Source organism: Polistes dominula, unplaced genomic scaffold, assembly GCF_049000335.1.
Source record: "Polistes dominula isolate Pdom_NZ unplaced genomic scaffold, Pdom_raw_medaka contig_24, whole genome shotgun sequence".
NCBI lineage: Eukaryota > Metazoa > Arthropoda > Insecta > Hymenoptera > Vespidae > Polistes > Polistes dominula.
This window is the reverse complement of record NW_028301150.1, coordinates 7,001,540-7,016,548: the sequence shown is the minus strand read 5'-3', so window position 1 is coordinate 7,016,548 and position 15,009 is coordinate 7,001,540. Positions and strand designations below refer to the sequence as shown.

Sequence of the window (15,009 nt, the reverse complement as noted above, 5' to 3'; positions counted from 1 at the left end):
TGTTATAACAAAATAAAATTCTATTATTAAATTAATATAAATACAAGGAAGGACCCAACACTGTATTATAACCAACGTAAAATAAATGCATCATAAATACAAATATTATTTTCATTTCTATTATGAAATAACATTATTAAATATACATATATAATATAAATTACAATATTATTTCACAATGTGAACGTTTCAAATCTTATAAGCATCATTTCGTTTCGACATAATCCCTTTCATATTATTATTTACTTTATTATTTAAGTACAATATATATGTTTTTTCTCTTCCTTTAAAAATTTACTTTAATACCTCATTAGAACAAGCATTCAAAATTCGAAAAGGGGTGAAAAGAAAAAGAGGAGAAAAGAAAATAAAAATAAAATGATTCGACCATAAGATTTATTTCTTTTATTTTTTTTTATTTTTTTGTTTATTTTTTTTTTTATAAATACATGTCCCCCAAGGTGTCAAGCAAACGAGCTTTACTCCGTTGTGAATTACGTTAATCCGTGAAAATAACCACGAAGAGGAGTAAAGGGGTCACTTCTACGGGGTAGTGGGGAAACCCGAATGAAATTTTCTTTTGAAACGAAATTTACGACGACGGTAACTAAAGGTAAACGTTGACTTTAGGTAGGGACTCCTTTAACTGAAGTGCCGGATATCTTTCCTTGAAGAAAAAAAAGAGAAAGAAAAAAGAAAGAAGAAAAAAAAAGATTAAAAGAGATTTAAACGAGACGAGTAGTGATATAATATAACGTGTACCATAGTTTTCGTCATCATTGAACTCGCTTTGCCCAGGACCCAGAAAAGTTCAAATTTCATTAATTAGACGTTTCTCAAACTCGACCGTTTTTAGATTTACGTAACAAATATATCCGTGCGAAAGTTTAATCCGTTGAGAAATATTTGATAAAAATCTTTCGAACGAAAAGAAAGAAAAAGACAAGAAAAAAATAAAATAAAATATTTATCAATTCAATCAGGTAAAAAATTAATTTTAGTAACAATTTGTATTTTTTGTTTTTTCATTACGAGTGATAGAATTTCATTTTTTTATGTTAGAATAGTAAAAATTAATAATATAGAGATTTTCTCGATTATTAGTAAGAAAAATAAATCGATTGATTTAAGTAATTTTATTTGTTCGATTCTCTTTTTTTTTTTTTTGGCGACCGCTTCATCTAATATTTTATTTATTAATTTTTTAATGAAAATCTAACAACTAATTTCGAAAAATAAGTATTTTTTATTACTAAAAAATAATTATTATTTAAAAATTTTAATTCAACCATACCTGTAATTTTTACATTACGCTGATCCCCAATAACAATAATCAGATTATAAAAAAGATTGCATTTAAATTATTTTTTAAAATTCTAATACTCCTTATTTTAGACTGTTTTTTCTTCTTTTTAACTAAAACTACAATTATTCAAATAATAAGCACAAAGATTGGTTAAAATATTTCTATAAAAAAAACAATAAATAAATATAAACAAACTTTTAAAATCCATTTGAGGTACCTACTCATTTATACTAATTCTTTAATTCAAAAAAAAAAAATTACCAACGTTCGATATTGACCAATAGAATACGTATACAACTGCAAGACGCATTTTAAAAATTTACAACAAATTCTTCTAAAATAATATCTTTTTTTAAAACGATAAAATTAAAAACGAGGAGCAATGTTTCCTTCAAATTTATCGAGCTCGTATTAAAACGAGCGATACGACTTAACTCGAATTTTGTTAATCCCCTACATATATTGGTATTTTATAACCCTATTTAAAACGTTCGAATGACTCGACATGAGTCAGAAAAAAAAGATAAAGATAAAAGATCTAACATAAAAATTCGCCGATCGAACGATACGATAATAATAACGTATTCGGAATAAAAAATTTACCCCACTCGAAACTCACCTCCTTCTCCCTATGAACTAACTCCAATTAAAACAATATTTTTTTCTACCTCTTGTTTTATTTAAAAATAAAATATATATTTTTTTTTAATAAATAATAAGGACCAAATTTGATATATTAATAATTTTTTTATTTAAATATAATCACACTTCTAATGTAATATTATATAATTATTATTATTATCAAATATCTTTCATAATTATCAAATTAACGTAACACTATACCCATATTTAAAAAAAAAAAACGTTATTGTACTGTAAAAAATTGCAATGGTTCTTTTTTTCCTTTTTTCTTTTCTTTCTAATATAATATTTTTCTACGGATCAATTTTCATTCCATATATACTTCAACAGCACAAGAATAATTAGACAGTAATACTATTGCATTATTACGCTCATTATAAATCAAAGATTATATATTTTTTTTTGTTAATGACGACCTTAACTTTACTACTTATCTTTGAATTTTATTTTATCGGAGTGAAAATTTTTTTTAAGAAATAATAATGATCAAACGTGATATATCAATCATTTTCTCTTTAAACCATAATCACACCTCTAATGTAATATTATATTACAAAATCCTCATATTTCTCATATATTCTCTTATTATTTTCTTGTTCTTTAAATTTATTTCATTTTATCTTCAATAATAATATTTTATATTCATAAATCATATTCATTAGCCTAATCTCCATCGAACAGCAAGCAAGCAAGTAAGAATTTATTTGGAAATAATCAAAAAGTATATTTTTAAACGATAATGAGTTAGTAGAAACGAATTAAGAACATTTTCAATATCATGAAATACCGTAATTGTTGAATTTAAAAAAACGTGTGTTAAAACACACGTGTCTTAGATTTTCATACTTAAACTCATGTCAGTCAGTCAGCCAACCAACTATCTCGGCACCTTAAGTGTATTATACACATATATATATATATATACATACATACACATATACATACACTTATACGTTTTCACAGGACTGATTTGCCAAGATAATCCGGAAACTTGTTTTTAACGTAACCGTATGGCAACTGTCCAATTTGGATAGACTATACCACACTATAATACGACCGCACTAAAAACAGCGAAATGCAATGGACGAATGCAAGGAAACGAAGTATTAAGTTCACGTATTTAGTTCACTAATATTATTAACCGAACTACTACGTTACTGTGTATTCCCGTGGTAATATTTATTTATAAGATCATTTGTGACTACATATTTCTAAAGTTACAATATCTGTTCTCCTACAAATCAACATTTATTAATGCCAAATGTTTCATTTTCGTTAAATTATCAAATAATTTTTTTTTATACGATTTCATTAAATATTCAATATATTATATCTTATTGCAACGATAGAAAATATTGTAACCATGATTTTTTCAATCAAAATTATTTCTGATCATTATAATTATTATAATTATTATTATTATTTAATAAGACTTACCATTCCATGACAAAGATTAACAGTTACTATAGAATCAGGATCTCCATCGATATATCCACTATAGAAACAATCCAATTGATGACCAGGATGCACTTTTCTACTTGTGTTTGCACTTATATGTGTTACCTGCACATAGACATAATTAATATATAAATATATATCTACTATAAACTTTTAATATATATAGATGATATTCTTAAAACAAAGAAAAACTTTTCATCTTTATTATAACAACTGTATAACATATTAAAATATATATAATATTTCGATAAATATATATATATATACTATAAATATTTAATATAAAGATGATATTCTTAAAATTGAGAAAAAACTATTAATATTTATTAGAACAATTGTATAAAATATTAAATATATATATTTATATTTCGATAACATTAGGTCAAAATTTTTATACGTTAAATAAAAAATGAATAAATTGGTTAGAAATTGCATTTAGCAGATGCATTCAATGATACCTAAATAAAAAAAATATAATAAAACACAAAAGTTAAAAAATGTTATGCTGATATATTATATGATTTTTATCTTCATCATTTGTTGTTTTTTTGTTTATTTATTTAACAAAGAATAGTAACCTGTTCCAGTTTCAAGAATCACTTTCACTTATAAAAATGAAAAAGAAAAAAGAAAGAATGTATAACTTATTTATGATTTTGATTCTCGTTTATTAATACTGTACCTTTATATCAGGTGATATAAAACTCGAATCGTGAGCTAGCCTCAAACGAAAGAATTTTCCAAAAGCTGTAAATTCGTATTGCGGATGTGGATCCCATACTCTAGCAGTAGAATGTCGAAAATGTCCACTGTGATGTCTTGTTGATGTTGTAGATGGATCGGCTAGAAAATAAAAGAAACTTAATTTAAATTCATTTTTATTTTATCATTATTTTTCCATTACGCTTATTTTTTTTTTTTCAAAATACAATAATATATAAAATATGTATTTTCAATATGAAACCTTTTATAGTGAAAATAAGTGCAAGTAGATTTTTGTTTTGGTTGTTTTGAGAAAAGTTTAGCATATTAATCAATTATTTAAAAATATAAATAAATTATGTCAAGTTTATTAACTTATCAATATGTAAATTTGATTATATACATTTTTCTATCTCTCTTTTAAACGAATTTAATTAAAACAATATATATTTATGAACTGCACACAAATGAACTTAAAAATATAAACAAATGTAATGCATATATGGACCGTTTATTTTGAAAGTGGTGTAAGTCCATTTAAAAAAAAAAATGAGATATCACGTAATTTATGCTTAATTGAATGTAAACTTTTTATGTGTATAACTAGTTAGTATTTACTTTCTTAAAATGTGTTGTACATGTTATGTACAATTTAAAATTGGTCGGTAAAAGAAATTGCCTAATCATTGATTATAAAAGTGGTGTGTGTCCAATTTCCATAGCAAAAAAGGGAAAAAGAATTTCCTATGTAAACCATAGGATTATTATGATTTAATAACACAATGTAGAAAACATAATAAATTAATTTTACATGAAATAAAATGAGAGAATTTCGTTTCAATAAAAAATCTTCAAAACACAATCAAAAAAACAGATAAGAAGAAATACTAATGAAGAAAAGGTAAATTATTTGCAAATATGTTGGATGAGGTTTCTTAAAAGTGTACCATACATTATTTTATATAAAACATCGACGCGAAAGACAAAGAATGTAAAACTGTAAATTACCTACACGTCCTAAAAAATCGGTAAAATTAGAAAAAATATCCCTAGCGCTTTTATACCAAGATGTCAGTGCAGTAACCTATTAGTTTTGAAAAATATAAAGATATCAAGTAGGTATTACCTTATATACTTCCTGTGCATCATGAATATTTCAAAATACTACCATATACAGAGCATAAGTGAGTACCACTAATATCTTGCAATTTTTACAATGTAATTAACGTTTCAAATTAAAAATACTGCTTCTATTTTATATCTTGTCATTAATTGTAAATAAAATTGGATTAATATAAAGTATATTTTAAATGATATTTGATTTTTCAAAATTGAAATAAAACGATTTTTATACAATTGTTTAATTTTCAAAGTGGTGTAAGTCTATTTGCAGCCCGTAAATATACATTAGTTTAGTCAAATTCGCATAAAACAAATTTATATAACAAAATTACATATTGATAAATTAATAAAAACATTGCTAGACTTCATATAATTTGCCTAAATTTTTTAATTAACAGATGTGCTAACCTATTATTTTTTCGAAATAAGAGAAAGTGGACTTACACACCACTTTCAAAATAAACGGTCCATATATATAATATAAATGAAAACACTTTCGAAATAAATGATCCTAGATATCAAATATCTACTATATTCATTTTCATTACACATTTTATTTCTTAAATTTATTTTATTTTTATACTAACTCATTTTGCCAATACTCTATTATTTTTAATAATACTACCCTTTAACTGCGGCGTGCTCTCGAACCAATCCATTAATATGAACGGCGCGATTTTCGCATGTCAGTCGCTGCGACTGTTTTTCTATTGACTACTAACCAAAAAAGATAATAATGGCAAATAAAATAAAACTATGAATTTTTTTAATTTTTTTAAAGTAATTTAGTTGCTATGTTACATATCACAATAAATTCCATGTTAAATTAATTGGTAAAACAGCAATAAAGGTGTTATAGTAAAAAAATACAGAGGACGTATATTTACGCCTTTCGAATATATTGATGGATTTGTGAGAGCATAAATATACGCCTTTAGCAGTCAAAGGGTTAATGAATGAAAATAATAAAATAACACGCTTAAATAAAAACATAAAAGAAACACTTGTTTTAATTTATAAATATATTAAACTCTATATACTCGTATGAAAATCTGCATGTATTATGAAATATATATATTTATAAAATCATAGAAAAAATAAAAAATAATTAAAAATAACTTACGTGGATCTTCGTATTGATTTTGGCTAATTTTCATTGGTACAATGTATTCTAAATCTCCCTTGGCAGAAGGTAAAACATCTGGCGTAGTATCGTTATATTTTTTTCCTTTTAATCTGTCTTTGGTCGACTCTATAAAAACAAAAGAACAATCTGTTATCTAAAAGGGATAATAGAAAGAGAAAAAATAAAGAGAGAGAGAGAGAGTGAGAGAAGAAAAATAAAAGACAGGAAGATACACAGGTACAAAAGACACGTATTACATACGTAATTATTTAACATTATTTTCTTTGATTTGTCACGAATTCTGACACAATACGCATCATACGTGTAAAGAATAAAAGTATAATAACAAGTACATATTAACGTTTAAATAATAATATAAAAACGTCAAGGAGACTATAAATTCCGACAAAATTTCTTTTTTTTATCAAATTAGAAAATAGTATACTTTCTTTTTGTAAACAAATATTGTCGTATTTATAATAAAGTATTATAAGTTACATTTAAAATTACTTACAGAATGAGTCACGATCAAATTTGACAAAGTAAAATTTGAATAACATAAAAAGACAGAGAGAGAAAGAGGGAAAGAGTGAAATGATCGATTTAAATCCGTCAGTACATACGAAAGTGCATATGTGCACACGTACTATAAATAAACGATCCTAACAGTTGGTCCAATTGAAACGAAAGATGCACAAGTTCGTCCCTTTGTAACTCAACACTATCTCTTTTTCACTTCTTCCTTCCTTCCTTACTTTCTTTCTTTCTTTCTTTCTTTACTTCTTTCTTTCTTTTTCTTTTCTTTTTATTCTTTTCTACCTCCCTCCCCAAAAGAAACCCTTTTTTTTCTCTATCCCTTTCCTATCTCCACATTAAGATAAACGAATGTACTTTTCGAGAAGATTCCATTTACACAAACTATATACACAATTCTTTTTTGTGTATTTTTTTAAAAAACAAATTTGAAAATGATTAATAAATAGTAAAAAGAAAGAAAACAAGATATATAAATAAACAAATGAATAGATAAAAATGAAATGAAATAAATATTTCTATTTTATCGTGGACGCATCTATGCATAATTGCATATGCGTTTGTTGATTATTTTTATTACATTGTAAGTCAAAAGTTCATTGCCACATATTTTCTTTTTTGTTTTTTTTATTATCTTTTTCTCTCTTTCTTCTTTAATATTTCTTTAATCTTTGTTCAGAATGGACACACAGTAAGAAACTTCTTTCTTTCTTTCTTTCTTTCATTTGATGATTCACAGCTTTCAATGAAGAATATACATGTAATATGTTTGTGTATTATGTACGCAATAATAAACTAATTCTCTTTGAAATATAACATATGATTGTTATAATATTTAATTATTTATAATACATTTGTATATTGATTTCTTTCATTTATAAGTAACTATACAAAATTTTAATAGTAAATTAAAATACTCCCATTAATTTTCTTTAAAAAATAACATAATATGATTTATATAATTTATTAATCATTATAATACATTTATATAATAATCTCTTTCGTTCATAAATAACATTACTTTTTTTTCCTATAATCAATAACAATCGAGTTATATAGATAATTAAAAATTTTTTTGTTACACCTGATATATCTCACTTACTTTTTCATTTTATTACGCAAAAGTGATAATGTATCACTAATAATAATTATTATATCGTTAAAGTGGAATAATTCAATCGTTAATCTATCACGAACTAATTATAATAATAATTTTTAATGTTTTACAATTAATCTATGAGAAAAAGAAAGAAAGAATGAGAAATACAAATGATTTTATTTTAACATAATAATTAAATTCAATTTCTCTATGATTATTGTCATAGAAATTTTTTATAAAAAAGATTACAAATTTTTTTTTATCCTAATTAACGAATGTCATATTTCATTACACTTATTTTTATCTTATCCTTTTTTTCCAATTCGTACAATTGTATCGAACATTTTTTTTTTTTAATTAGAACGACCTTCGAAATGTATCACCGATATATTCCCGTCTACGGTTTAATCATTTTATATTATATTTATCCTCTGTTTTTTTTTTTTGTTTTTTTTTTGTCTCTCGTATTTAATTCATTGACCTCGAAAGTCATCAATGTATAAAATATTTTCTAGAATTCTAATCATCCAATTTTCTAATATCCTTTTCATTATACAAATTTTTTTAATTAAAATGACCTGAAATCGTTTAAAATTTCAAAGCTAGGTACGTTCTATCATAATTTGATTTAATTAATTTCTTCTTTATGTTTTATTATTATTTTTGTTTTTCTTAATCGGTAATAATTTTAATAAATATTTGTTAAAGAACACGAAAAGTCTTGTAGGAACGATAGAAAAAAAAACAAAAAATAAAAAGAAAAACAGAAAATAATTCATCGAATTTGATTCTTCATTTGTTTATAAAATATACATTTAATAAATGAGATATAAAAAAAAAACATATTTCACAAATTATTGCGAAAGCAAAAGAAAAAGCGAATATAACATGGGTCAAAACCGATAACCGCGTTCTCTTTAACATCGAACTAACAATAAAAATGTATATATATATATATATATATATATATATATATATATATATACATATATGGTGTGTATTTATGATATGTGTATATATGTTGTTAAGTACATCTGTCTCTCTCTTTCTTATTCTTTAATAAATTGTCAGCTAATATAAAAAAAAAAAATTAAAAAAATAAGAAATGCATCATCGCATACAAACGAGTGTTGACTTGATTCTTTCATTTATTGTTTCTTGATAACGAAGGCCTCATTTTAAAACCCATACAAATATACGCTTGATAATCCTTACACAAAGATTACGTCGATTTACATAGCCATTCGAATTTACAATTGTGTTTTTATACAATAAAATAAAGCAAAAAAAAAGTAACAATTATTAAATGTTTTTCAATTTTGTTGCATTTCGAGTATGACACAATAAGTTTCTTTTTCTTTTCTTTTTTTTTTTGTCAAATAATTAATTCATAAGCATTTTTTTGTATTATTATTATTATTATTAATAAATGTCATACTTTCTTTTTTTATTTATTTAGCAATTACATAATATATTCGAAGAATTATTGTTATATTATTTCTATACAATACGAATTTGTATTAAATTATTTTTTAATTAAAAAAAAAAAATTTCTATTCTGCAGTATTACAATTCTTTGCATCTCTCTTGTTTTTTGTATTTTTTTTTTATATGATTTATTTATTTATTCTTTTCTACTAAACTTTTAAATAAATATTATAAATAAATTTTACAATGATATAAATAATAAAAAAAATATATACATATATGTTAAATATTATTAACAATCGTCAGAAATAATTTTATTTATTTCAATTGAAAATATATATTTACCCACTAAAAATATTATGCTCGAATGTATTTTACCTAAGTCAAAAGGAAAGAAAAATATCTAAAAAGTTTTGAACAAACAAATGGGGGAAAGGGAAGAGTAGAGAAACATTGCTAAATAAAATCGTAACAATTATATTTTTGCAATGAAATAAATGTACCGTGTGTTCCAATGCTAATCGTTAATAATATTTTTGTTTCAAAAAAGATCAAAAAGAAATTATATAAGAAGAAAAGGAAGAGAAAACAAAATATAAGAATAGTAACTAACACGCAGAGAAATACAATCGTACGTAACAAAAAAACAACACCGTTTTCTCAATCCTTATACCTTTCTACTATAATATCTTACATTAGAGAACAAAGAAACTTTACGTCAGGTCCAAAGAGATTAAAAGCACTCACTAAACGTAAATGCGTAGGTGGCAGGACACGAACGGGTTGTACACTACGTACATGTTATGTTACACAATTGTATAAAGTTAACCGTTTGTTTAGAAAATTTTCTATAGATCCATGCACGCATGCAAAAATTTGTTCTCCCTTAAATTTGTAATAATTTTTAAAAAATTTATTTTTTTTTTTTTAATGGAAATTATTTTATTTTCTTTATTTACATTACTATTATACTATATTATATTTAATACTATTATTACTAGTAGTACTAGTAGTAGAAGGATTAATACACACAATAATAATTGTAATAATAGTTCATTTCAGTTTACTAGTTCACATGATGGAATATATAATATATAAATGATAATATAAATAATAATATATGTAATATAATAAATAATAATAATAAATACAATATATATATAAATATATATTATAAAAATAAACAAAAATATACATATATATTAAAAAAAAAAAGAGAAAACATACATATTTTTTTTCAATTCGCACGGACTGTCAATTTCATTTAAAAAAAAAAGTAGGGCCACAACACGTATTAGACGGGTTTCGTGTCCAGACGGATTTATTTAGTCTTTATGCGTTCTTATACGACACACCATGTTAGTAGACCATGCCCTTTCTCACCGTCTCCATGCCCTTTTTTTCTTCTTCTTCTTCTTTTCATGGTTCTCTCCACGCGCCTCTCTTTTATTATGCGCTCGATCAAACCCGGACACGAAATAAACGAAATAACCCCACCCCATCCTACTCTCCTTCTATAGTTTGTTTCTTCTCTAACACACACACACACCAGAAAACGTTTTCTATTCAACTCAGATGATGATACGTCAAAGAAAATTTTTATCCGTTTTGTTAACTAACGAAGCGTGAAAACGAAAAAAAAGAACTTTTGGCGAATATAAAATTATTTGAAGGAAGGAACAATGGGGACGGGGGGTTAAGAGTACGGGCAGGGGAACGGGGAAGGGGCTGGGATGGATTTTAGAGAAATCAAAACGTCGGATTAAATTTAAATAATTATCATCTTATGTCAGCTGAAAATAGAAAGAGAATTCGAGACAGTTATTTAAATTGCATCCAAATTCTACCTGATTCTTCTTCTTCTTCTTTTGCTTTTTTTTCTTTTTTATTTTTATTTTTATTTTTCTATGTCTATCCCTTTGACTCTTTTATTCGTTCCAATGGAACAAGGACGAACCAATCAAATTGATTGAACGTAAAGCAGTATAGTATGTATAGATGAGAGGGGGCGGGACAAAGAAAAATTTATTCGAGATGAATATTATGCAATTCTTGAATAATAATTATATTTTATATAATTGTTGGATTGTTATCAATTTAATATATCTCGGTCTGATATTTAATTAAATCTTATATATATATATATATATATATATATATATATATTTCACAAAAAAACTAATTTTTATTATTTAATTTATAATTACATATTATAATATGTAATTATTATTATATAATTTATAATTTATTATTATTCATATATCTTTATATATTTATTTATTATATTTTTATATTTACATATTATTTATATAATTTATAATTTATAACAACATATAAAAATTTAATATTTTTTATGTGTAATATTTATTATATGTAATTATATACAATATAATATTTATTATTATTTAATATATATTATTTAATATATATATATATATATATATATATATATATATATATATATTATTTTTAATTTTATGTAATATTTTATATTAATTATTGATTATTTTAATTATTGAATTATATATATATATATATTTTAAATCGATTTTTGTTATTATTGTTATTGTTATATATATATTACAAATTGATGATAATTACTATAATAGATACTATTAGTTGGAAACAATTTGAGGGATATAAAAGGAAAATTAGAAAAAAAATATAATCGATTTAACCAATTAGGAAACATTGACTAAGGGGATCATTGTCCGCTAGTAGAAACCGTAAATGGAGTTCATTCTCGTATTTAACGTTCACAGGAACGGAATAACAACAGTTTGAATGTTAAAAAACGCTACTCGTCGAACTCGACGCTTGACGAAGCGTGTATAGATTTAAAAATCTACCCGATAGATCTTACCGAGGATCGATAGAATTGTTCGATCCTTATAAATGTCTTCTTTATTACCGAACGATCTTATTGTAAAATCAAAAAACATTGTATCTATCTATAATTAAAAATATTATTGTGATATTATATTTTTCTCATTTTTATTTTTAATACATATATTCAAAATTATAATTATTTTTATTATGATATTATATTCTTTTCACTTTTTTTTTTAATACACATTCAATACTGGTTAGAAGTATATGCTTAAACAAATTAAACTTATTCATTTATTGTATTTTATTTATTAATCATTATTCAAATTTTATTGTAATAATATAAGAATATTAATAATCGAAAAAGAGAGGAAAAATTTAAGAGAAAATATAGAACATCATAGTTTTTTAATTCTCATATTTGTAATTATTAGAATTTCGGTACTTTACAAAAAAAGAAAAAAAAAGGAAGAAACAGATAAAATTTTTAAATAAAAAAAAACTTAATAAATATTTTTTAAAATTTAAATAAAGGAGATTAAAAAAACAACATTTTTAAATCCTACTTGATATATAAAAAAAAGAAGAAGAAAAAGAGAAAGAAAGAAAAAGAAAGAAACAAATTTGAATTGTACCTTTATTCTTAAACTCGTAATCTATTCGTGAAATAATATATATTACACATCAAGAGAGAAAGAAAGAAAGAATGACAGAAAAAGAGAGAAAGAGATAGGAACAATGACGCCCACGATTTTTTATCCTCAGTCCCCCTAATTTCACTTCTTACATTTCCTTTTCTTATCTCTTTCTTTTTTTTTCTTTTTTTCCGTACTCCACGTTCCCTACCCATAAATCTATAGAATGATTGTTTTGATTATTTTAACGCAATATTCATGAAAATATTACAACATAATATAATCGAATTAATTGATTACATCAAAATGATCGATTATTCGTCAAATTGGTTACCTCCTTTAGATTTATCTTCCTCTCTCTCTCTTTCTTTCTTTCATACTATCTCTTTTTATCTTCTTCTAATATATATATATTTGTATAACATGTTACTTCGAGATGCAAGGGCACGCACGCACACGTGTTTCAATGTGTGGTGTCTTACGAGCGTGAAAATAAATTTCTGATGTTCGATCTTGTGGCGATTTGCCAATATTCATCCTTGACGCTTAATAATCCCAACGGAATACAACCGTACGTTTTTCTCTCCGCCTCCTCTCACCCTTTCCCTCTCCCTCTATCCTCTATCTCTTTCCGTGTATACGTAAACGTGTACGTGTTTTCTTTTTTGTCTCTGAATCTAATCTACGATTACTTTGAACGAGCCTGGCAAGAAATCCATTTTCTTCAATGTCTGTTTATACAAACAACTTGAGCCTGTTCTATGGTGTTTTTTTTTCTGTTTTTTTTTTTCTTTTCGTATCCGATTCGTATATACCGAGGAGTGTTTAACACCCCCATTGCAACCCCATCACATGCTTACTAACTAGTAAGTGGTATACATGCTGTTGTACCATCTAATGCTAATTATCAATGTGGGATGAACCTAGCGGGAATTTTAGGAAACTGAATCTTAAACGGGGTCCTATATTTTTTCTCTTTTTAGTTTCTCCGTTTTTCTTGGATTTCCCGTTAAGAAGGGTTTAATAAAGATAACATTCCTAGTATTAACATCCTACGCTTGTTATTATTATTATTTATTTAAATAATTAGCTGTGTAATAATTTTTTTATTAATCATTAATATAAACGTTGATACGTTATTATATTTTTTATTAATTTATTATTATTATTATTATCTTTTTGAACAATTATTTATAATGAAATTATACTGTGCAAACGTTAATCAATCATCATTATATTTTGTATTATTATTATAATCTCTCTCTAAGTATTTCTAAAATTTTTCATTAATTAATAAATTGATTTTGTATTTGTATAATTTTTGTTAAAAAAAAAAACATCCAGCATCGTCTATATCCCCCTTCCGTCCATCTTGTTAATTATCTTTTCCCTGGTCAGCGACATGATGATCGTAATATAAGCATTTTCCAAAAAAATCACGTTACTTTCGTGGAAAAACGCAAAAGAAGGATACTCGTATTTCACATTTGCGATAGTATTTAATTATAGTAGGAATAAACCCACAGTTTAGTTAGTCGAGTCAAGACTAACTAACATAAGAGAAACGAAACACGCAATACATTTTTTTTTTTTATTAAAATACTTTAAATTCGATGACTATAACGAAGGACACGCATGAAAATTATTATTCGCATCGATAATATTTTTTCTTAAATATCTCTTTCGACCTAAAACAAAACAAAAATTTTAAATAATGACCTTAACTTTTTTTTCATTCTTTTCATCTTTTCGTAAATGGAAAGAAGCAGAAGAAAAGGAAAAAAAAATAGAAACAGATAAACAGACAGAGGGAAAAGGGTGAAGAAAAATAAGTGGGGGAAGGGGAAGAGAAAGAGAGAAAACAAATAAAACGGAAGAAAAAGAAAAGAAAAGAAAAAAAAATTGTTTAAAAGTTACAAAGCAACAAAAGCACGATGGGAAAATAATTTTTGCTCGAGGTCGAGAGTAGACAGTTTGCACCACAGAAAAATGCTTACCACGTGATAATCTGATATCCTGACTGAGAATATACAGGATATGAGAGATGCACGATAGACGGATATACAGTTGCACAAAACGACCAGAGAACATGCGTATGTTTCTTTCTTTCTTTATCCCTTTTTTTTTC

At 24.7% G+C, this 15,009-nt stretch overlaps 1 protein-coding gene across 1 annotated transcript in view; it reads right to left on the bottom strand.

Moving 5' to 3' along the window:
* LOC107066628 (ADAM metallopeptidase with thrombospondin type 1 motif A) overlaps nucleotides 1-15,009 on the bottom strand; it is a 101,007-nt gene that overhangs the window by 70,288 nt on the left and 15,710 nt on the right. The window contains exons 2-4 of the mRNA XM_015321437.2: nucleotides 6,354-6,482; nucleotides 4,089-4,249; nucleotides 3,386-3,511 (exon numbers count right to left, since the gene is read on the bottom strand). Coding sequence (XP_015176923.1) covers nucleotides 3,386-3,511; nucleotides 4,089-4,249; nucleotides 6,354-6,482 — 416 coding nt within the window. The remainder of the gene's footprint in view (nucleotides 1-3,385; nucleotides 3,512-4,088; nucleotides 4,250-6,353; nucleotides 6,483-15,009) is intronic.